Source organism: Hypanus sabinus, chromosome 15 (assembly GCF_030144855.1).
Source record: "Hypanus sabinus isolate sHypSab1 chromosome 15, sHypSab1.hap1, whole genome shotgun sequence".
In the NCBI taxonomy this organism is placed as follows: domain Eukaryota; kingdom Metazoa; phylum Chordata; class Chondrichthyes; order Myliobatiformes; family Dasyatidae; genus Hypanus; species Hypanus sabinus.
The window spans coordinates 10,912,971-10,938,593 of NC_082720.1; the positions used below are offsets into that span (position 1 = coordinate 10,912,971).

General features: G+C 42.1%; 1 protein-coding gene across 1 annotated transcript in view; it reads left to right on the forward strand.

Annotated features, from left to right (window-relative positions):
- The window catches only part of clint1a (clathrin interactor 1a), a 199,759-nt gene that overhangs the window by 117,778 nt on the left and 56,358 nt on the right, over nt 1-25,623 (forward strand). Inside the window, exons 6-8 of the mRNA XM_059989986.1 lie at nt 8,145-8,319; nt 16,553-16,778; nt 22,575-22,671. Coding sequence (XP_059845969.1) covers nt 8,145-8,319; nt 16,553-16,778; nt 22,575-22,671 — 498 coding nt within the window. The remainder of the gene's footprint in view (nt 1-8,144; nt 8,320-16,552; nt 16,779-22,574; nt 22,672-25,623) is intronic.

Genomic DNA, 25,623 nt, shown 5'->3' on the forward strand with positions numbered 1-25,623 from the left:
ATGGTAATAATGAGAATAGAATGTGCCATCGAGTTGTCATCAACTCATGGTGATCCCATAGATAGTTGCTCTAAATGAGTTTCGATCCTCACGAAAGTGGCTCATTGTTGATAACATTGCATACATAGCTGTTCTTATTGTGTCCATCCATCCTTCCTCTCCACCTTGCCGAGCATGATAGCTTTTTCCAGGGAGCTGTTTCTTTGCATGATGTGACCAAAGTATGGTAGGTGGAGTCTTGTCATTTGAGCTTCTAGAGAGGTTTGATCTCGTTGAGGACCGATACTTCTATTCTGTGAGAGGTCCACAAGATGAATAATGTTTTTGTCCAGCATCACAATTCAAAGGCGTCGATACACTTCCTATCCTCCTCCTTTACTGTCCAACTTTCACATAATTTAATTGAGAACGCCATCGCCTGCACAAATTGCATCTTTGTTTGGTGTACAAATTAAGCAGGCTCCTGGGTGGTAGTAGTCCTTAATGATGGATGCTGTCTTTTTGAGACGTTGTTTTTTGAAGATATACTCGATGCTAGGGAGGCTAGTGCCCATGATGGAGCTGGCTGAGTTTAGAGCTTTGTGCAGCTTTTATAAATTCTACGTGCTGGTAGTATTTTAGTTACATACTCTTCAAGTTGGCCTAATTGAAGTCAATGGCAATGATGAAGAGGACTCAGGGTATTCCATTTGAAGACTGTTGACCAAGGAGTATAGTTCTTTGAGTGCAGGCATCACATCTCCTTGACATGAGACGTAAACTGCCATCAGGATAGCTGAAATACTGTCTACATAGCTAATAAGGGCAACACTTCTCCATTACATATTTCAGACCAGGTGAGCAGGAACTCTACTGTAAACTTTGTTTACCTGTGTTGCACTTTTTCTGTAGCTTTTGCACTTTATTCTGCAATTTTATTGTTTTACCTTGTTTAATGCACTGACTAATAATGTTATCTATTTAAACGATATGCAAGGACGAGCTTTACACTGTATCTTGGTATATGTGACAATAAAACACTAACTTGCTAGGACTGTCACATCTGGAAACTATTAGGTGTTGATTAGGAAGGAAACTCTCGTCCTCTAACTGTACCCAAGGATGCCGTACATCGAATTAAGCAGCTGTCGGGCTGTATGGCACAGTCAGGCAAAGCAGGTAGGTCATGTTATGGTTAGACATAGCACGCACAGTTCTCTTTGGTAGGTTAGTCTTGATTTTAGTTCAGCTTTGATCTCAATCACTTGAACATTAGATATTAGTATGCTGGGGAGATGGTACCTGAACCCACACTTTTCAGCCTTACCTGTAGCCAGCCTTTTGACCATATTTCTTTGGTAAGTGACTGCATCTGGTTGGTTTTGGAGTGAATTCAGCTGTACTAGGATGCACGTGAATTCTTGTGGAAAGACCTGGAGTGGATTCAACAGGCCTTGTAAGCTAAACTGTTCCCCCTACAGGTCTGAAAATCCAGAAGTGTAGTGGGTTGCTGCAGCAGTTAAGTGGGAGTTCTTCAAGGTAGTCTAGGAGTTAGGACTCTATCCCCATTGCTCTGTTGGGTCGGGCCTCCGATCTGAAGGAGGCTGGCATCAGGTACCCTCACAAGTTGGGTGCTCAGTCTGGTCCCATGTAGTTTGGGGTGTAAACTCTAATATTTTTTTCCATTTTATATATGGGCTGCACTACATTAGGCCATTACACTATATCCAAGAAATCTAAGATTGAGAAAGAAACAAAGGGGGCGGGGGAACTGAATATTGTTCATTGGGTGAGTATGCACCTTTTTGTAATTGATTGAAAGATTATAGGTAACATTATAATATCAGGTGGCTTGTTTATATGTCCCCATGGCTTTGTACCTGATACTATGAGACTATTATCAAATCTGACAGTGACATTTAAGGTTATAAATTTTATTTGTAGCCCATTTCTTCTTTTATATCATTTTAGAAGCGTGATATTTTCCTGGTTATAAATGTAAGTTGTTCAAACTATGTTTTGCTGAAGCTTGAGAGGTGTTTATAACTGTTAAGTGAATGTTCCTTCCAATTTGTACATTACTAGTTTTGACACACTTTTTTCATTACCACTGTCAAGAAGGTTGTACAGGAATCTGAAGACCCCTGCTCATTGATTCTGGAACAGCCTTTGCTCCTCTGCCATCAGGTTTCTGAACGGTTCATGAAACCATGAACATTACCACATTTATTCCTTTTTTTACACTATTTTTATATTTTTTATCTTTGTTTTGCACTGTACTGCTGCTACAAAACAATACATTTCATAACATATGTCTGTGATAATAAATATGATTCTGGTTCACGTGCTAATAGATTTTGAAGTTCTAGTTCAGGAATCATCTGCCAGTAAGTCAGCAATACTAAAATTCGAGGTTGTTTGTCCAGATTTCTGTGTTGTTTTTCTCAAGCCACAGCTCTGTATGTAAAAGGATTGACATCTGTAAGTTCAAAAATAATCTCTGTGGAAATGCCTTTGAGTAAACACATTTTCTGCGGTTTTTAAAAGGTTTAATTGTACATGAAGTGCTTTATGAATTTCAATAGTACAGATTGCCCAATTGGTTTCTTTCTTATCAGAAGCTATGAAGAATTGAACATGAATTTAAATGGACCTTTATAACTCACCTTGTCTGTGCTGAACATGATGCCTAGCTATGCTAATCCCATTTGCCCACATCCCTCTACTTTCCTGTTCAAATGCCTTTTAAATATTTTGATAGTATCTGTCTCCAGCATTTCCTCTGGCAGCTCATTCCAAATATTCACTACCCTTCATGTGTGGAAAAATAAATAAGTTTATCTCCTCTCACCTTAAACCTAGTACCTCTAATTCTAGACAGCCTTACCATGGGAAAATGATTCCTACTCTCTAGGCCCCTCATAATTTCATACAACTGTACTACAGTCCTCACTACAATCTGGACACAAGAGCTATTTATAAGGGTAAATTGTTGCTCACAACCTCCTTATTGCCATTGTTTAGTTTATAGACTTCTTAACCACTCGTCATTTTCACTTTTATGACCTCAAGGTTGCAACCATCTGACTATAATCTCTGTTATCGTTCCATCAGTGGTACACCATTCTTGTGGTTTTGCCTGAGCTCTCATTGATTTTGCCAGACTGCTATTGCCTTTACAAGGAAAAAAACTTTAATAACTTAAAATCCTCTTTTCAAATATTAGTGCTAGGAGGGTGACCCTCTGCATAGGTTAAAATATCAAAAGCAGTTTTAAAATACACTGTGGTCTCAATATGAATTCTACTCTCCTCATAGATGAAATAATTATGATATCAGAATTTAAATCTGATGGAGAATTATCATCTGCCTCCAAATCTATTAATTGAAGTAGTTAATGACATGAAACATCATCTGTTTCATTCTGCATTGTTGCTGCTTGTCCTGAAAAGTCTATCATTTTTTTTTTCATTAAATGATGTGTAGACTAATATTTAAAGTAACCCCAGTGACATTTGGTTCATGCCCATCTGAACGTACAGAGCAATGTACTACCTCTTGTAAAGATTAACTGTGAACTCATTGGATGATCCCTAAGTTACCCTATCTGCTTTCACAGTGGAGGCCAGAGAGTATTGGTGAAACCTTTCCAAAGTCTACTGAAAGAATAGGGGAAACTATCATCAGCATCCTGACCCAGGACAATGTCCTTCATGTTGAAGTCTCAATTGCACTTGGTGGGCTCTTTTGGGCAAACCTCATTTTATGCACATCTAGTATCAGATCGCAAAACATGTACACTATTCTAGACGAATAAAAAAGCTGGATGAACTCAGCAGGTCGGGCAGCATCAGTTGAAAGGAGCAGTCAACGTTTCGGGCTGAAACCCTTCGTTAGGACTAAAGAAGCAGGGGGCAGGGGCCCTATAAAGAAGGTGGGGAGAGCGTGGAATGTGCCAGGTGAAAAACCAATCAGAGGAAAGGTCAAGGGGTGGGGGAGGGGAAGCAGGAGAGGTGAAGAAGGAATCTAAGGGGAAAGCACTATGGGTAGTAGAAGAAGGCAGAGTCATGAGAAGTGATAGGCAGCTAGAAGAGGAGACAGAGTGAAAATGGGATGGAGGAAGGGAGAGGGAGGGAATTACCAGAAGTTGGAGAATTCGATCTTCATACCAAGGGGTTGGAGGCTACCCAGATGGTTGGAGGCTACCCAGATGGTATATGAGATGTTGTTCCTCCAACCGAAATTTGGCCTCATCATGGCAGTAGAGGAGGCCATGTATGGACATATCCGAATGGGAATGTGAAGGAGAGTTGAAGTGAGTGGCAACCGGGAGATCCTGTCTGTTGTGGCGGACAGAGCGTGGGTGCTCGACGAAGCAGTCCCCCAAATCTGCGTCAGGTCTTTCATCAAACCCGCAGATAAAGGTGGTGCCGTAGTAGTCCAATGGACGGACCTCTATCTCAGTGAGGCTAAATGGCAGCTCTCTGACACCTTCCATCCTCAGCCAAAAAACTCATAATCCACACCCCACACTGCTCGCTTTTACCTCCTCCCCAAGATCCATAAGCCTGGTTGTCCTGGTAGGCCTATAGTTTCGGCCTGCTCCTGTCCCACTGAACTTGTATCTGCCTACCTTGACTCCATTTTGTCACTCATAGTTCAGTCCCTCCCTACCGACATCTGGGATACATCCCATGCCCTCCACCTCTTTAATAACTTCCAGTTCCCTGATCCCAACCACTTCATTTTCACCATGGATGTCCAATCCTTATACACTTCAATTCCCCATCAAGTAGGCCTCAAAGCCCTCTGCTACTTTCTGGACAATAGACCTCACCAGTTCCCCAACACCACCACACTCCTCAGGTTGGCGGAACTGGTACTCATACTTAATAACTTCTCTTTTGGCGCTTCCCACTTTCTTCAGACCAAGGGTGTAGCTATGGGCATTTGCATGGGCCCCAGCTATGCCTGCCTCTTCGTGGGTTATGTGGAACATTCTATGCTCCAAATCTATACTGGTACTGCTCCCCAACTTTTCCTTCGATACATTGATGACTACATTGGTGCTGCTTCCTGCACCCATGCTGAGCTTGTCAATTTCATTGACTTTGCCTCTAACTTTCACCCAGCCCTCAAATTCACTTGGTCCATCTCAGACACTTCTCTCCCCTTTCTCGATCTCTCAGTCTCCATCTCTGGAGATAGACTGTCCACTGACATCTTCTAGAGACCCACTGACTCCCATAACTACCTTGATTATACCTCTTCCCACCCTGCCAAATGCAAAATTTCTATTCCCTATTCCCAGTTCCTCTGACTCCACTGCATCTGCTCCAAGGATGAGGCATTCCGTTCCAGAACATCCCAAATGTCCTCTTTCTTTAAGAATTGTGGTTTCCCTTCTGCTGTCATCAATGATGCCCTCACTCGCATCTCCTCCATTTCCCGCACTTCGGCCCTCACTCCATCCTCCCGTCACCACAACATGGACCGTGTTCCCCTTGTCCTCTCCTATCACCCCACCAGCCTCTGGATTCAGCATATTATCCTTCACAACTTCCGCCACCTTCAACAGGACCCCACCACTAAGGACATCTTTCCCTCTCTACCCCTCCTTGCAGGGATCGTTCCCTCTGCGACGGCCTGGTCCTCACGTCCCTCCCCACAGATCTCCCACCTGGCACTTATCCCTGCAAGCATAAGTGCTACACCTGTCCCTACACCACCTCTCTTACCACCATTCAGGTTCCTGGAAGGAACAGTCCTTACAAGTGAGGCAACACTTGTGTGTCTGTTGGGGTAATCTATTGCATCCAGTGCTCCCAGTGTGGCCTCCTCTACGTCGGTGAGACCCAACGCAGATTGGAAGGCTGCTTCGTCGAGCACCTACACTCCATCCGCCACAACAGACAGGTTCTCCCAGTTGCCACTCACTTCAACTCTCCTTCACATTCCCATTCGGATATGTCCATACATATGCCCCTGCCCCCTCCTTCTTTAGTCCTGACTAAGGGTCTCGGCCCGAAACATTGACTGCTACTTTCAGCGGATGCTGCCCGACCTGCTGATTTCATCCAGCTTGTTTGTACATCTTGATTTGACCGCAGCATCTGCAGTGTACTTTGTATGTACACTATTCTAAACTCTGGGGAACAGATTACCACGGGGTGGGCAAAAAAAAGGTGCAAGGATGCTCTTAAAATCTCATTTGGGAGGAAATGCAGCATTCCTGTAAACTTCAGCAAATCACTGCATTGTCATGGCCTAGTGCAGGAAAGGAGCATTTAGGATGGTCCTGAGAGCCTTGAGTCCATATGACACAAACCTTGTGTGTAATACCCTGGTTAAGATTTCTACTGCTATGCTGTGGGGTAGTTTGTATCAGCAGCTTTCTGTAAAAACAGTGTGCCATGCTGGAATGTGTATTTTGGCTTCGGCTAAAGACAAAGGCATGATGTCCAACTTGGGGATGTGAGTCAGTTAATCGGGTTGGCGGGATGTGAGCGAAGGTTCGAGAGAGCTGTGGGAAAGGGTTTTCTGAAGGATAGTAGTCTGGTTTATGGTGCTTATGGTGGGAGCTGCAGAGAAAGGAAGATACTGCAGAATGCCGTTGGAAGGCAACTCACCATCGCACAAAGTGCTTTGAGCAGATGAATGGCTCCAAGGAAGAAGGACCAATGCTTCCAAGAGAGACCCTGTTTCTTTGAGATTGATTTTGAGTGAAGTTTGGAATGTGATGTGTGCAGACCGTGGGCCCAGCACACGAATAAAGACTGAATTATACTTGAACGCCGTAGGTACGGCATAGACGCGTAACCTACGCCATAGCCTAACGCGCACTTCTCCAAATATATAACTGCACGTCGCAGCGACGCAGACAGCAACAACTGTGATTGGTCTGCTTGGTAGCATCGCATTTCCTCCTGTCTATAGGCATACTGTGTGTACACTGATGTGAAATAAATGGTTGGAGATGATTAACCAAATCGTCAAATCTACCTGCCAACATCCAAAAATATTTGAAATGCATTTCCTTGTCCATGTGTCTCAGTGCCTGGACAAGCACAGAAAATTCACCCTCCTTCTGCCTCAATCCGTTCAATGGTCGTACATACCATCTCCTCCAATGTCTTCTCTCTTTTCTGCTTTGCAGTAATTTCAATAAAAGTAACCCCTGTTCAACATTTATTAGCTCCAATTCAGTCGCAATGTTTGAAGTACACGAAGAAACTCCACACAGTGGCATAGAAACCCCACCGCCAACTAGTGTTTTGGCGGTGAATTGCAGAGCAACGCAGACACACCAACGGACAGTTATAAATGCTCACAACGGCACAGGCCACTTACGAAGACTACGGTGTAGGCTGCTACGCAAAAGTATAAATCAGCCTTAAAGAGAACTCCAGGATGAGATACAACTTTATGTGTATGTTGGACTGGTTTAACTGTAATGGCCCTTTTATTTTATTCATTCCTCTTTCCCATTAACTATTTGATGAAGCTGAAAGTTGCAAATACACTTTAAATTTTATATGGTGTACAATATGTTATTTCTTGCTGACTGACAATTGTCTTGGGCAGTATTTACACAGCATCCACTCCAATCAAGGTTTCTTTAATCGGAATATCACAGCATTCCCGATTGGTTGAACCCCAAATCATACCAACCCTAGACTTATATTGTTTGTGAAAGGTGGAGTCACATAGCTGTTAGCTGTTAGCCACTAATGAGCCAAGTTTGTATATGAGCCCGGTGAGAGGGTTACTTGTGTAAATGGCAGGAAGAGCACAAGCTGCACATCCCATCTGTTGTGAGTGAGTGATGCAGAATATGTAGAACAGGAGTGAAAGTAAGTCCTTTTCAATCCCAGTTGACTGATGAAGAATAACATATTTAAATAAACATGGTAATATTTTGTTTTAAAAAGCACAGGGACAAACAGGCTAAGTATCTGTGTGCCAATAACATGACTACTAATTTCTCAGTTATTAAGGCTACAAATGCATTTTTTTTGTTTTTCTTGTTAGAAGACTTGTAATGACTACCTGCAATCCTCAGAGACCAGTTTAAGCATTGTTTCGGCAATTTAATCAAAGCTAACAATTGTGGAATGCTGAAAACGGTTGCTAATTTTTTGTTCCTGTATTCCATTGTTATCCAGGTGACAGGTATGATTCCGAGCCGAAGTCCAAGTGGGATGATGACTGGGACAAAGGCAACAAAGGTGCTTTTCCATTCAGTGAAAAGTTAGGCGAGATAAGCGATAAAATTGGGACCACAATTGACGATACAATCAACAAATTCAGAAAAAAAGACAAAGATGACTCACCAGAAAGGTAAACTAAATATTAATATTTCATGTGCAGATTTTTCTTCTAGGTTGTGTTTCTCCATAGGCCAATGAGTTGAAGATGTGTAAAGTGAATTACTGTTCTGTGATCACATCACTTAATTTATAAAAAGAAAGTTAAAGAATTTTCTCACAAGAACTATAGATTCTGAGTAAAAATTCTGGAAACACTCACGGGTCATGCAGCATCTGTGTAAAGAAACCATTAACTCTGTTCCCCTTTCCATGGTTACTGTCTGACTTGCTGAATGTTTCCATCATTTTCTGATTTATAATTTCGAATCTCAATACATATATTACAACGTTATCTGTGTTGGGGAAGTCACTTATCAGTTCAAGCTTTCTTAAATGTCTTCTTACAATTACAAGACACTGCTGGACATTAAGAACTTTCTAGTACTGCTGGTTTACCCCATTAGTGAGCTGTTCAGTAATGAAGGAGCTGGACTTGGTGTGGACTGTGTTGCTGCCTGCTGCAAGAAGGCCCTGGAGTCGGTGCATGAAGGCTATGTGCAGTCCAACAGCAAGTGATTGTCTTGGATGCTTTTCTTGGAATCTGAAGACCCAGTTGGATATTGTTAATGTCAAATACTGCAATCCATTTCACTGGTACAGACAGTGGGGGAGCTTAGTGAGTGACCTTGATTGTAATGCAAACTTGGCCTTGTGCTCAGTTGTCACCTGTTGCAGCTGCCCAGAAGAGGTGACACTGGAGGTAGGGATTAAATGCCAGTGTCGCTAAGTTTGAATAAACTAGTCTAGAAACGACTTACCGATTGCATGTCGTTATTTCAGCGCTGTGTGTAGCACATCACTACATTGGTGACCCCGACGGTCCCAACGGGATTTGGACCAAAGATGACCGACTCTTCATCTGTTTACGCAATGTCCCTAAAACTGCTGACTTTATGGACGCTGCGACCATGCGTGTGGTTTAGCCAAGCAGAAACCCAGTTCCAGATTCAGCAGATATCTTCTGATTCCACGCGTTGCTATCACGTGGTGGGCGCCCTTGACCGGGAGATGGCCGCCCAGGTTGCGGATTTCATACAGTCGCCCCCTGAAGAAGGCAAATATGAAGCATTCAAAGCGCTGCTCATTGCCTCTCACTGTGTGAGCGGGGTGCCCGCCTGCTTCACCTGGACGGTTTGGGAGATAGACTGCCGTCAGCATTGATGAACGAGATGCTGTCCCTGGCTGATGGACACAAGCCCTGCCTCATGTTCGAGCGAGCGTTCCTAGAGTGACTGCCCGGGGACATACATCTGCTGCTGGCTGACGCAGATTTCAGTGGCCCCCGGAAGGTGGTGGCCCAGGCAGACGTGCTGTGGAAAGCCAAGAGGGAGAGCGTGGCATCCGTTGGTCAGGTTACTAGGCCACGCGCCCAACAGCGGACCAGACCAGGCCCGGCAGAGGGACGCACACAACACAGAGGCAGGAGTAAGGAGGCCAGTGAACAGTGGTGTTTCTACCACCGGCGGTGGGGCACAAAAGCCCACTGTTGTCGCCCGTCCTGCAAGGGCCAGGTCCAGCTGCCGCTAATGACTATGGCGGCTGGCCACCAGGACAGCCTCTTGTACATCTGGGACAAACAGTCGGGATGCAGCTTCTTGGTCAACACCAGAGTGGAAATCAGTGTCTTGCCCCCGACGGGGTATGACACCTGCAACAGGAAGCCAGGACCCACCCTGAGGGCTGCAAACGGCAGCTCGATATGGACCTATGGCATCCGCACAGCGCAGCTGCAGTTCGGCACCAGCCAATTCACGTGGGACTTCACACTGGCCGCAGTGGCCCAACCACTCCTGGGGGCGGACTTCCTGTGAGCTCACAGCCTGCTGGTCAACTTGCAAGGGAAAAGACTGGTGCATGCCGAGACTTTCCAGACATTCTCCCTGGGTGAAGCCAAGTTGCCGGCCCCACACCTGGACTCCATCACGCTGTTGGACAACGAATTCACCAGAATCTTGGTGGACTTTCCATCGATTCTGGCACCGCAGTTCACGGCAGCCATGCCCAGGCACGGGGTTCAGCACCACATCCCTACCAAGGGACCACCCCTCCACGCTCACGCACGAAGGCTCCCCCTGGAAGATCTCCGCCTGGTGAAGGAGGAGTTCAAGAGAATGGAGGAATTGGGGATCGTACGGAGGTCCGACAGCCCATGGGCCTCCCCCCTGCACGTGGTGCCCAAAGCAGCCGGGGGTTGGAGACCATGTGGCGACTACCGCAGACTGAACGAGGCTACAACTCCAGACCGCTACCCCATGCTGCACATACAGGACTTTGAAGCAAACCTGCACGGGGCAAGAATATTTTCCAAAGTAGACCTCATCCGGGGATACCGTCAAATCACGGTGCACCCTGAAGACATCCCCAAAATGGCACTTATCACCCTGTTCGGCCTGTTCGAGTTCCTCCGAATGCTGTTCGGCCTGAAGAATGCGGCACAGACGTTCCAGCAGCTAATGGATGAGGTGGGATGTGACCTGGACTTTGTGTTCATCTATTTGGACGACATCCTTATAGCCAGCAGTAGTCACCCGGAGAATCTGTCCCAACTCCGCCAGCTCTACTCCCGCCTGAGTGATTTCAGCCTCAATCAACCTGGCCAAATGCCAGTTCGGTCTCAATACCATCGATTTCCTGGGCCACAGGATTACCAAAGACGGGGCAACACCTCTGCCTGCCAAGATAGAGGCGATCTGCCCGGCCCAACACGGTCAAAGGCTTACAGGAGTTTGTTGGTATGGTGAACTTCTACCACCGTTTCCTCCCCTCAGCAGCCCGTATCATGAGCCCTTTGTGTACACCCTGATGTCGGGTAAAGGCAAGGACATTACTTGGGATGAGGAGGCCACGGCTGCTTTTGTTAAAGCCAAGGAAGCCTTGGCAGATGCTGCGATGCTGGTGCACCCCAGAATGGACGTTCCAACTGCACTCACGGTGGACGCATCCGACACAGCAGTCGGTGGGGTGCTGGAGCAGCTCATCGAGGGGCGCTAACAACCCTTGACATTCTTCAACAAGCAGCTACAACCACCCGAACTCAAGTACAGTGCTTTCGACCAGGAGCTGTTGGCACTGTATCTGGCAATTTGGCATTTCAGGTCACGGACCACAAACCGTTGACCTTCGCGTTCACAAAGGTGTCCGATCCCTGGTCGGCTCGCCAGCAGTGACATCTGTCCTACATCTCCGAGTACACGACGGACATCCAGCATGTCTCGGGAAAGGACAACGTCGTGGCGGACGCACTCTCCAGACCAGCTGTCCAGGCCCTGTCCCTGGGGATGGACTGTGCTGCACTGGCGGAGGTGCAGCAGGCAGATGATGAGATGCCCAGCTACAGGACCACAGTCTTGGGTTTGCAGCTGCAGGACTTTCTCGTAGGCCCAGGTGAGAGAACCCTCCTGTGCGACGTGGCTACCGGCCAACCTCGTCCCATCGTCCTGGCAGCCTGGAGGCGGCGAGTTTTCGACTCTATACACGGTTTGACACACCCATCTATCAGGATAACCGTCCAGCTGGTCTCCAACAAGTTTGCGTGGCACGGACTTCGCAAGCAGGTCAGTGAATGGGCCAGAACAAGCGTGCAGTGCCAAACAGCCAAGGTGCAGCGGCACGCTAAAGCCCCGCCGCAGCGTTTCGAACCCACCCACCGGAGGTTCAACCACATTCATGTGGATATTGTGGGCCCTCTACCAGTGTCCCGAGGAGCGTGGTACCTCCTAACTATGGTAGACCAGTTCACAAGGTGGCCAGAGGCGGTCCCGCTCACCAACACATCTGCTGATTCCTGCACCCGAGCACTGATTGCAACCTGGGTAGCACGCTTTGGGGTACCGGCCCACATTACCTCCGACAGAGGCGCCCAATTCACCTCCAGCCTGTAGGGAACACAGCTACATCACACTACTGCCTATCACCCACAGTCGAATGGACTAGTGGAACGCTTCCACCGTCACTTGAAGTCGGCTCTCATGGCCCACCTGAGAGGACCTAACTGGGCGGACGAGCTTCCCTGGGGCCTGCTTGGAATTCACACAGGCCTCGTTGGTGTACGGCGCACCCCTGGTCGTCCCAAGAGAGTTCATACCAGCCCCAAGGGGGCAAGAGGAAGAACCAGCTGCAGTACTGGACAGACTATGCGAGAGGCTCGGCAACCTGGCCCCCGTACCGACCTCCCAGCACGGACGGACCCCAACCCATGTACCCAAAGGCCTGCAGAACTGTAAGTTTGTGCTTGTATGAAGGGGCAGACACCGGTCACTGCTACAGCGGCCATACGAGGGGCCGTTCAAGGTGATCAACAACAATGGGTCCACGTATGTTCTGGACATCGGGGGGGAAAGAGGAGGTTTTCACGGTGGACCGAATCAAACCAGCCCATGTGAACTTGACACAGCCAGTCGAGGTTCAGGCACCGCGCTGCTGAGGCAGACCTCCCAAACAGAGGCTGATCCAGACTGGACATTGGGGGTTGTATCACTGGTTCTGGGGCGGGGGGGGGTTATGTGGCGACCCACTTTCTGCGCAGGCAAACTGGCTCACAAATAGCGTACGGGGGGAGACTTTGGTAATGCACCTCTGATGTCATTTCCGCCCGGAGAGGGCGGGCACTAGGGATTAAGTACCAGCACCGCGAAGTTTGAAGAAACTAGTCTCAAAACGACTTACTGACTGCGTGTCGTTATTTGTCAGTTATTACTGACATCGCTACAGGTTAACAATGTTTGAGCTGAGTCTTTAGAGCTTTTGTTCTAATCTGTCATAGTTTGTGTGTCTGGAATCACCTCCAGGTATTGGTCATTACTTAACCTTTAATATTTCACAACTGTTTCTGACAAGACTACAGAGCTTTGACTTTAGTGTCACTTAGTGCTGTTGAGTGTGTAATTTTTGTTTTTTGGCATGCATGTAGTCCTGTGGGATTTCATGTTTCATTACAATATAGTAGATCATTTAGCCCATCAAATATGTCAACTCTCAGACCAAGATAATTCCCCCACCCACTTCCCCATAATTTATTTTGATCGTGTTCATTATTCTCTCCTTGCCTTCCCACCCTCTCAGCCACATTTTATCCTCCCATCTACACTAGTGTCTTTTACAGTAGCTAATTAATATACAAATCTACCAAAAACACACTTCTTATCAAATGGAATACCTGGGGGAAACTGCTTTGAAAATCTTGTTCTTGGTTTGTTTTAGTTAATATGCAGAGGAGTTAAGAGTGATTTTAAGTTAGACTAAATTTCTGGGCAGAAAGGCAACTCCAAAAGTTGTAGTAGGATGTTAGTACTTAAGGAATCCAAGGGCCTAATCTGATCGAGCACATGATCCTTTTTTTTTGGGGACAGTTACCTCTGCAGCTGTAAGTAGTTACTGCCTTTACTGATTGCAAGTTGTTCGACAATTGAAGGTATCTCTCTATAGCTGGATCTCACTCTCATGATTGAATGTGCACTGTTTTTCTGGGATCCTGCTGCAGGGATCAGGTACCCATTGGTCACTTGGGATTTTGTATTGTCGGATGGCCTATGCTGTCAGTGGTTCATCATCTGGTTTGCTGGGTGGTGGGACACACATCTGTGCCATGTGAATCCCCACAGGAGTAATTGCAGTGTTAAAAACAACCTATTTTAATGTGCATCATTTTATAGTTGGGCTGGGATGAAAATTTGCACAAGAAGTTGAATGTAATTTTGGTCAATGATTCTCCTACTGGATCTGCTGAGAAGCCTTTAATCCAGCACCTTTGGGAGATGGCACATAGCAGACCCTGGTATGCCTCCAATAGCGTTTAGCTGGTGAACTTGGGTTGATTATTGTCTAGGTATAAATTCAAATCTTATGTCAGCTCAACAATATGCTTTTGTATTTATAAACTGGACAAAAAAAGCTAATAACATCAAAAGTAACCATGAAAATGACAAATCAGTGTAGAACTTAATCTTAGTTTTCTCCTAGGAGGCCAAGAGGTGACATAATGGAGGAATATAAAATTGGGAGTGTTACGTATCCCGTAACTGGATAACTCACCAGCAAAGATAGAGAGGTCCGTTGGAGTCTGATGGCACTATTTTCGAACAGTTTTATTCATAAAGGGGGGGCACAAAAGTAAGGTTAATACAAACACTCAGAACATATACATCGGCAAAACTCAATCTAAAGCACGGGTATAGAAATAATCTCGACTGTTGTCTAGGGGATAATATATTGTCCGTTGGAAATATAAAAGTCACTCAGAAGTCTGCAGGCGTCAGTCTTTTTGGGGAATCGCTGGGTTTCACGTGTTTCAGAGAGAGTGAGGAGAAACGACAAAACTTGCCCAGGTCTTTGACGAAGCAACACCGTTGAATCAGGGGAGCGTTGTTTCCCTGTTATTAGTTCGAAGTCCTTCTCGGTATTATCAGCCACCTGCTCCCCAGACAGAGAAGTTACAAAAGCACGTGGCTTTTGACTGGCTTCCAGCTATCACGGGAGCGTTGAGCGATCGAGTCCTTCTGGTGCGTCTCTCTGGGGTACTGCCTTCTGCAGTCCCCTTTTATCTTGACTTGCAGAGTTGTAGATGTCCATCAAAGTAGGGTGATGCAATCCCCACCCCCACATTGCCCGAGGGTGTCCATATCCATGGTAGCTGTCACGTAGCAGGGTCATGCCCTGAGCACAGGTGTCTCTAAGAGCCATGGCCAAAACCGTTACATTGTCTCTCATTTGCCTGGGTCCGAGATCTGAATTAATAGTGCTCTTGCGATTCTCCAGAAGGAGGGGGCTGCTCCCGCCCCTTCGGCCCCTCAGAGCTGTGGTACATTTATAACAGGAGGCATAGATGGGGTAGACTTCCCATTCTAGAGAAGTCTAAAATTAGAGGGCATAGGTTTAAGGTGAGAGGGAGGTAGTTTAAATGGGATCTAAGGAGTAAAATTATAGAGTAGTTGGTATTTGAAATGAGCTGCCAAAGGAATTGGTAAAAACTAGCAGGCCTAGAGGCAGGTACTTGAATGAAAAAGGCTGGGAGTGATATGGAATTAATACAGACAACTGGGATTAGTATAAATAGGTATGATAGACATCATATACGTGGGTGGGCTAAAGGGTCTGTTTCTATGCTGCACAACTCTGTAACTCTGAATCATTAATCCTTGGTGCCTTGGGAGCTCAATTGTCCAGAAACTCAGCTTCTTCGGTAACATTAATGCTCTTACTGCTGGAGCATCTTGGAGACTTGTGTACCTCAGCAGAGGTTATTTTTGTGCTGTGTCAGGAGACAAGCAATAGTTGAGATGAAAAGCTCTACCCTTGCCTGCAGGGCTGCATTTGGAGCTTAATACTATCCTATTTAAAACTATTTGCATCTGTGTATGGTACAGCAGGAACTAGTCTGTATATCTATTTCCTCTATTGATACTAATTTAAATGTCCCCTTGGATCCCAAGCCTCCTTACTTTCTCAATAAGCCTTGCATGGGGTACCTTATCAGATTCCTTGCTGAAATCCATATACGCTGCATCTACTGCTCTACCATCATTAATGTGTTTAGTTACATCCTCAAAAAATACAATCAGGCTCGTAAAGCATGATCTCCCTTTCATGAAGCCATGCTGACTATTCCTAATCATATTAAGCCTCTCCAAATGTTCATAAATCCTGCCTCTCAAGATTTTCTCCATCAACTTACCGCTACAGTTTGTTTTTATCTAGTTTATGTATAGTTTTTCATAAAATTCTATTGTGCTTTTTTCCTGTAAAATGACTATACAAGAAAATGAATCTTGGGGCAGTCAGTATATAGGTTTCAAAGGTATATTTAACATCAGAGAACTATATACAATATACATCCTGAAATGCCTTTTCTTCACATATATATGAACTTCGATAATAAATTTACTTTGAACTTTGAAATAGGGTAGGGTCGCCTTGTATTACAGATTTACATGGCTCAGAGTCTGATTAATCTTGGAAGATTTTTTTCCATATAGAAGGATTTGCCAGCCTGTGGTAACTTTTCCAGCATATCGAATGGTGGATAAAACAATGGAAGTGTATGTGCTGGTAGTGGAATGTGCAGTATTATGGAATACTATTTTATTTTTATATTTAATGGTACATGTATTTCATTTTTTTTGTCACTTATCTGACTTAGCGTTCTGTTGTAATTAGCTGTTTTACTAATTCCAATGTGCTTTTGTTGTTGCATTTGTTATGTATTTCAGTGATAGTGAGGAAGAAAGAAAATCCAGAAACAATGGCAAAATTGGGAAATCTGAATACAAGGATAGCGAAGAGACAGTGACGACCAAATCAGTCCATTTCACCCAAGCAACTGAAACCGTAACCACTCGGCATAAACGTTCAGGGGTGCCTTCCAAAACTGTTGACCTCGGTGCGGCAGCCCATTACACAGGAGACAGTCTGAGTTCAGCAGTACATTCTGCAAAGGTGGGGAGCTGCAAATTTATTATCTTCACCTTACAAGGTCTGGATATTTGTGCTTTGATTCTTGCTAAATTGTTTATTAGGTGCCTGAAATAGAACCTCCATTCACCCAAGGCAATCTGTTTGCACATAATGTTACTCATTGCCTCTCACTTCCCGTGATTTAAGGCACTACAACAGGTTTAAAGTTTCTACCCAATGCTCTTAGAATTTTCTATAATGAAATATATCAATTTTCTCTGTAGTAACCAGTTAATTACTTTGAAAAATATGTGGTGGTGCTAGAAGGTTTGTGAACCCTGTAGATTTTTCTCTATTTCTGCAGAAATATGACCTAAAATTTAATCAGGTCTTCACGTTAAGTCCTAAAACTAGAAAAACAGAATCCAATTAAATAACACAAAAAAGATCACACTAAGAGCACAACGTGCAATGCTGAAGTAGGTGAAAAAGAACCCAAGTGTAACAGCAAAAGACCTACAGAAATCTCTAGACTTTGCTAAAGTCTCTGTTTATGTGTCTACTATAAGAAAAACGCTGAGCAGGAATGATGTTCCTGGAAGTCACCACAGAGGAAACTACTGTTCTCCAAAACAGAAGCGTCGCTGCCTGTCTCAAGTTTGCAGAAGACTACCTGGACGTTATGCAACACTTCTGGAACAAAGTTCTGTGGACAGATGAGACAAAAGTTAAACTACCTGGTATTGCAATGTTTGGAGGAAAAGTGCACTGCATACCAACACCAAAACCTCATCCCAACTGTGACACATTATGCTTTGAGGCGGCTTTACTGCTTCAGGGCCTGAACAGCATGTGATCATTGAGGGAACAATGAATTCAAAATTTATCAAAACATTTTACAGGAGAATGTCAAAGCAGCAGTCTGACAGCAGAAGGTTAATAGAAGTTGGATAAAGCAACAAGACAATGATCCTGAAGACGAGTAAATCGACAACAGAATGGTTTAAAAAGAAGAAAATTTGTGTTTTGGAATGGCCAAGTCAACGTCCTGACCTTAATCTTATAGAAATGTTGTGGAAGGACCTGCAGCAAGCAGTTCCTGCAAGAAAGCCCACCAACATCCCATAGTTGAAAGCAGTTTTGTAAGGAGGCCTAAAATTCCAGCAAGCTGATGTGCAGGACTGATCAACACTTACTAAAAACATTTGGTTGAAATTATTGTTGTACAAAGGGGGTCATACCAGTTACTGAAAGCAAAGGTTTACATACTGTTTTCAACAAATACGTGTAAATATTGGATCATTTTTCTCAATAATTACATGAACAAGCATAATGTTTTTGTGTTATTTATTTAATTGGGTTCTCTTTACTTGTTTTAAGACTTCTGTGAAGATCTGATCACATTTTCGGTTATACATAAGCAGAAATAGAGAAACTTTCTAACACTACTGTAAAGATACTGTTGGCTAAACTGACATATTTATATAAATTGTACCTCTGTTCATTGGAGGTAAATTGAAAACTATTACTATCCTCTAATATCCGCCATTGACCTTTAATATACCTTTTTCAGCTTTTCGGTCTTCACATGACAATGTCTTAAGTGTGTTAATAACCAGTACCACTGCTTCAGGAGTACAACCTTGTGCTAAGTGAGCTTGCTTGTAAGTTGGGACATTCTTGGTCTAACCTACTGTAACAGTAGATGTAAGTGCAGAAATGCGTATTTTGTTGTGCCTTTAGAGTGATTCTCAGCATGAGGGTCTTTTAACAAAGGTTGTTTTGTGTAGGTGGTAATTTTTTTCCCGTATCTTGTGCTTGCGGACTTCTGTTTAATCCACCACTAAAGGGGCAGATACACCAATGTCACTCCTCACCACCCCCTCCCAGTTGTTTTGCTAATGTACTTTAGGATCAGAGATGGGTGAGGGGAATGTTAAAACATTTTCATTTTCACTTTGTGTAACATCTTTCTGCCACTGTGCCTGAGATTGCCTTTACAGTTTGTGCAATGCATCTTCCAGTTCAATTCTTCATCATCCTGTGTCACTTTTTTAAAAAAACTATAATAAATTGGAATGTGAACAGCACTACCTGTCCTGCGTTTATTGCATTGTTGCCCTGAAAGCATTCAGAAGGTCATTTTAAAAAAAACTGTTGGATTATTACAATACGTTGGCAGCTTTTGTGATTATTTCCATGTGAATGATTGGATTTACTAAATTTCGTTCCCCAATCTGCCATGGGTTGAACTTTCAGCCTATGGATTGCTAATTATGATTTTAAGCCAAATTTTCAGAAGGAAGTTCTTTTCAATATTAATGCAATATTTAAATTTTGTGCATAAATAATTGCAGTAAGCCCTAGTGATTCCCCATGAGTGCTAGATTTGTGTTGGCTCATTACTTAACGTGTGAGTGACTTAGGTAAATATTACTGATCAGCATTGCAGGCCGCTTTTCCACAGTTCTTTCTGCAAAGATTACTTTTGATTGGGAGATTTGCTTTATGATATGGTTTGTCTTTGCCAATGAATTTTATTTTAGTATTTCTATTCATCTAAGTTCTGGAAGTGCAATTTATGAATTAATACAATCATGATAAATAGTAATTGTAACTGAAAATTTTTTATGCTGCATCCACTCAGATATTTGTGGTACAAAACTGATTTTGTCTTAAGTTTTTGTGTTAGATGAGAGCATTTTGCTTTGTTCAGTGGTATAAGTGATAGGAGTCATTTGAAGTAAAATGAGTCATGAGCTTCTCATAGAGAAATGATTGTGCAATGTTAGGCACAACACTGCTTCTGCCATCTTTAGCTTCTCTTGTACTGTTTGACTTTGCAGATCTAATAGATAATGTTTTGTTTCTCAATCATTTCTTCCAGATAAGATGATTGCAAATTTACTCCTTTTCCCAAGGGGTAGGGTTATTCTTTTTACATCCATTATCATCTTTCTGGCAATCTCACCATGAATTCGTTGAATCTCATCAAATGGAAATCTTCTTTTATTGAAGCTGATTATTTTCCCCATAAAATGTAGCTCGTTAAAATGAAAACAGATGATGCAAATGGCTGCTAATGAATTCCACATTTGTGAAAACTGAATTCAGTCGGGGGAAGAACATAAGATAGGAATCAATATGAAATAGTTTTGATTCTTGTATTCCCTTAGCCAAAATTAATTGGTGATTACAAGACATTTACCATTGTTTCCTGCTTTTGTACTTTCAACTATGGCTTTTATAGGAAATGTGGAAACAGGTATAGGCTATACCTGTATAGGTATGATATATCTATCATAAATGCGTGAGGGCTTTTTCTGAAACTTTCTCTCCTAGATGTAGATCTCCTTTGAAAGAATACCCTGTCAAGCTTCCTCAGAAACTTGTGTTTCAATAATGTCATCTATCATTCTTTTAAACTCAATAGCAGCCTAACCAGCTCCACTATTCCCCATTAAAATACCTTCATCCTAGAAATTCCAGTGAATTTTCTTTGAACTTGCTGCATTTCCAATATTAATATATATTTTATTAACTTTGGAAGTCCATTGTTCCAAGAATGGTCTTATCAATGCCCTGTACAGTTGTAGCAAGATTTCCCTTTTACATCTTAATTGTCTTGTAGTATGCTAACTACTTGCTATACCAGCATGCTAACTTTCTGCAGAAACATTCTGTAATCTTTCTTCATGCAAGCAATCTCCTGCCAAAGAAATCTACTATGCAAAATAGGATACACAGAGAATTGAGATGCTTTGATTGTTACAAAATAAGAAAGAGAAAATGTTTGAAGTATTTAGATTAGAGAAAATCTTTGCAGGGAGAAAACCCGTAAATGTTTTATGTTACTGATCTCCCCTGCCTCACCTCAGTACTGTATTTCTGGTATTTTTGGTTTTTTAAGATTCTTGAATTTGTGGCGTTTTCCTTTTGCCACAGCTGAAATGTGGTCTCTGCTGCTGCCTGCTGGATGTTTTAAAATGCATCACCAGAAATTGTAATTAGAAGCATGTTGTTTCTGAACACTTTGGTAGTGTTTACACTAGGTTTTGCATCATCATGAATTTAAAGAATATTTTAATTTTCTGTATTGTTTATTTTACCCAAAACACCATTCTCTACAAAATAGGGATAGTTCGCAAAATCCTTACAAATCCATGATGGCATTCAGCAAAGTGTGTTTCAAACGAAAAATGAAATTTTTTGCAGAGGAATAATCCACACAAATCTGTGGTTCTTTGAAAGTATAGCCTTTTCCACATTTTGCCTACTATCCAGAAATTAGTAAGAGGTAGTGAGGACCATTTCACTAGTACAGGAGATACTCATAAGACTTGTGCGCTGTGAATGTGAATTTAAGGATTTTTTCCTATAACAGCATTTTATAATGCAAAGTGCACTAAACTCATAAAATTATTTGGATTGGTTTTGTCTCAATCTGTTGGGCATATGTAGGGCAAGTAATCAGTAAGGGCTTTTATGTCATGTTGCAGAATTTGTGCAGTATATCACCTTTAGTTGAAATTCATAAGGGTTTTTTTTTCTGTTGTTTCTTGTCAGTTGACTTATCTTGCATTCATTTTACAATAGTATTAAACTTATTTTAATGTTGAAGTTTAAAAACAAAGGAAGCTAGAAAATGTGCATCAAATTTATAATTATACCCCAATGGTTTAGCCTTTTCTGTTGACTTATGCTGTTGTTTAAGCTAGTGAAGAATTTTCAATAATCCTTTATGCACATTTCCAATCTAAATGAGGACTTCATTTGCCAACATATAATGAAATTTTTACTGAATGTTGAGTTCATTTTAAAATAATTTGGTAATTTATAGTAGTAATTCAAGGATCTTCACAGAGAAATTAACCTAGTATTGAACTCAAGGGAAATTTATTAGTTATATTGTGATCTTAAAGCAGAAGTGCGCAACCTTTTTGCCTTCTATGCACTACATTAACCCATAGTTTGGATTCTTGAATTATTTATTTCCATTGGTTATCTGTTAACATTGCACTTCGAATAACTATTTCTAAAGTAGCAAACTAGAAAGATGAAACTGGGGCTGTTTTGTTAGCATTTCAAGAACTAGATATCTGGAACTGAATTAAAAATGGCGGAGGGCCTTTATGGTAAATACCGTAATGCCATGGAGGTCCATTGTATTTTAATGGTATTCAACAAATATCAAGTAATTGGAACTAGAGCAATTATTGTCTTTTCTGATACTGTGTACTCCCTGAAATGATACTACTTGCCAATTTTACTATATAATGTCATGCAAAATGGCCCTTAATATTTTGAGAAACAGGAATCTTATGCAAGAAATATTGTCCTTAACCTTTTAGCAGTGATAGCTACTCAAAAGGAAAGCAACATCACTGAATTTTTTGGGTAAGTCCGTGTTAAGTCAGTGATCTAAGTTCATATCGTCCTGTGGCATTTAACTTTGTTAATAATCTGGGAAATGTTTTTCAGTTTAAAAAAAACTTAGTTTTCTAGTCATCATTAAAGAACATGATGGGCTTTAATGACATCAGTGCCCTTCTGAGAAAGGTGTCTGTGTCATCTCAATGTGGTCTGGTATGTATGTAACTCCAGACGTACAGCAATATGATTTTATAACAGCATCATAGGCCAACCACTTTGTTTAGGGGCATTTATAGCAGGACAGTTAATGCTGATCTTGCTGATGTTATCCTGAAAACAAATAAATATTTCTCTTGGTGTACAATAACAGAAAACGTGTTCCTACACTTTAGAATCTATAATTGTTTTGACTTTGATGGGTTTGTGACTTACTGTCTCTGCTGTGTTTCCTCCTCCTCCTCCTAGGTCTCAGCACCAAGCACAGTTAACAGCAAGTCATCAAATAACCTAGTGGACCTACTATTTGACACAGGATTTGAATCTAATCAGATTCCCTCCACAGGTAATGTTTGACTCTTCTTCTCAGAGTTATCAGAGACGTTTTCTTGAGGAATCTGACTTTCTTATCCAGAAGCTATTGGCACATGTGCCAGTTTCCAATCATCATGTTGATTGGGCCACTGCACCTGCTGCATGTTTCTAACAATTCTACCCTGTTTTTAATTAAAACTTGTAACCTCAGAATCATTTGTCCCCTGAAAAACTGGTTTCCAGCTAAAAGGAGAAATTAATTAGACATACACAAAATCTGCATTATGACTGCTAACTTCTTAACAGTGTGCTATTTTGAGAGCCATTTCCTATTTCATTTATATGGATCACAGTTGTATATATATTTTTAAAAGTCTGCATTGTCATGATAACAACTATGCAGACTTTTCACTACCTCCTGTTTCACAAAGTAGAGGAATTATATATCTTAACTACTGCTGTGTGTGAAGGCCTTCTGACTGAGTATAAAATGGGGATTAAAACTAATCTTTTGAATTGGTCTGTTTTTTTTTTGATAACGAAGTTTTTTTTCTATGAAGACCAGAGTTTTTGTAGATTTCCAATTTTTAAACAAAAACATTTCGCAACAATTTATGACCTTCTATAATAACAGGTTGAATTCCTATTTAGCTGCTCAATTTTTTATATTCTATTAGCTTGTAGAAGTTTAAATCCATAAATTGTTCCCTAAATCTTAAAGGCAAAGTATGGCATATGTTGGAAATCCAGAATAAACATAGGAAATATACAGCAGACTGGACAGGATTTGTGGAGACAGAAACAGTTAAAGTTTCAGGTTGATGACTCCATCAAAGTAGACTTCTTTGCAGGATAGAGTCTTTGGATGAGTGTTCCAGTGCTGTATTTACTACTGTAGTATCTTAAAGACTTTGCTGAATCTCTAAGGATGTGGCTTGAGGCTGCTTGGCCAGAAGTGAAGTTTGGTGGAGTGGAGGGAAAGGCAAGCTTTGGGTAAATTTTACAGTGGAGCATTTACAAAATGATGAGCGTCACACAAGAAGATAACCACTATTTTAAAACACATAATTCATCTTACAATCTGTTGTTATAGATAGATTGAGTAAGGCTGGTAATGGGATTCTGTAATCAGTTTTGAGGTAAGCAAAATATTGTTCAGAGTCGAAACTAAATCAAAATGCAGAATTAGTTAAAATTACAGTGTTCCTTTCACTTGCCAATGCAGCCAACTCTTGCATAATCAGCCAGCAAGGCATCATATAAAGCATTTACATTTGTAATAAGATGACCAAATTGTGTAAGAAACAGTGCAAGATTCTTTAAGACTAATCAACTCATTATACCATGCATGCATTTGAAAAGACATTCTGATTTGACATATCATTGCTGCTGAGCTATTCATACAAAAGTCATATTGCATTGAAATAACTAATGTGTTAAAGTGTGGCAGATGGGCTGGATATCTTGCAGCTATCTGATGGCTTTTTAGAAACTGTACCAGATGTTGGACATTGTTCCCCTGTGCACAGATGTACAGATGTTTCTTCTCCACCTGAGTGGTTCATAAGCACTGCAGGCAAAGATGATGTGTCGCTATTCATTGAAACTGGATATTATAGTTTGGGAAAAACCTGAATATTAAGTCCTGAATGTAATTTATATCTTCCCACCTTTTAAGGTAAATCATAATATGCATGAGGAAAAATTGTAGTTCAGTAGTTATCTTTGGATATTTTAAATTGTATCTATCTCCTCCTGAGAATTGAAAAAAGTTAGATTTTAGTATTGAAGCTCTGGGTTTGGGGAGGGAGGAGTGGCTGAGGTGTGTTAAGGATCAATTCTTACAACATTTAAACATAACATTTTTTAAAAGGTGTAGAATTTATGTAAATTATTTGCAAGTTTTGGCATTGCAGATATGAGATGCAATGTTACTCTCAAGCTTCAACTGCCGATTCAAGCTTCAGAGGGGACTAATTGGGATTATATATTGTCCAGTGATCAGCTATTAAATCATCCAGATTTAATTTCTGGTTAATAAGTTTACAGATCTTGGCAAATTAGTGCTTAGTTCAACTCAAATCTTATATTCTGAGAACACAAAATGTGGAAGACCTTCAAAAGTGAAAATTTTGACAGCACAGGGTTTGTATGTTCCTGTCAGAATAAAGGGGAAGGATAACAGGATTACATGACCTTGGTTTTGAAGAGATATTGTGGTGCTGGTTAAGAAAAAGAATGAGGTGCATAGCACGTAATGGCAAATGAGATACTTGAGTTTAAGAAATGCAAGAGAATACTTAAGAGGGAACTCAGAAAGGTTAAATGAAGGCGTAAGGTTGATCTGGCAGACAAGGCGAAGGAGAATCCTAAGGGCTTCTACAGATATGTTAAAAGAAAAATGATAGCAAGGGAGAAAATTGATCTCCAGGGCTGAAATAGTGGCCATAAGAGGACACAGGTTTAAGGTGCTGAGGAGTAGGTACAGAGGAGATGTCAGGTGTTTTTACTCAGTGGTGAGTGCATGGAATGGGCTGCTGGCAACGGTGGTGGAGGCGGATACGATAGGGTCTTTTAAAAGACTTTTGGATATATACTTGGAGCTTAGGAAAATAGAGGGCTTATAGGTAAGCCTGGTAATTTCTAAGGTAGGGACATGTTCTTCACAACTTGTGCTGTAGGTTTTCTATGTTTGGAAGATCAGAGTGGAGATCTATGCAGAGCTGGAAGAGATGGATTTTTTTTCAACTGTATTTACTCAGGAGATAGGGTCTATAGCTGTGAAGCAGTGTTAGCAGTGCTATACAAATTGCAGAGGCAGAAGTCTTTGTCTTGAGGCAATTAAGGTTGGATAAATCCCCTATTTAGCTATTGTTGTATTTTCAGAAGTGAACATCACATTTTAAGTGTATGCATTCTTAATGATAAAAAATATAGTAGGCTTCCTGTTCAACATATTAACCTTTCACAGATCACTTTACTG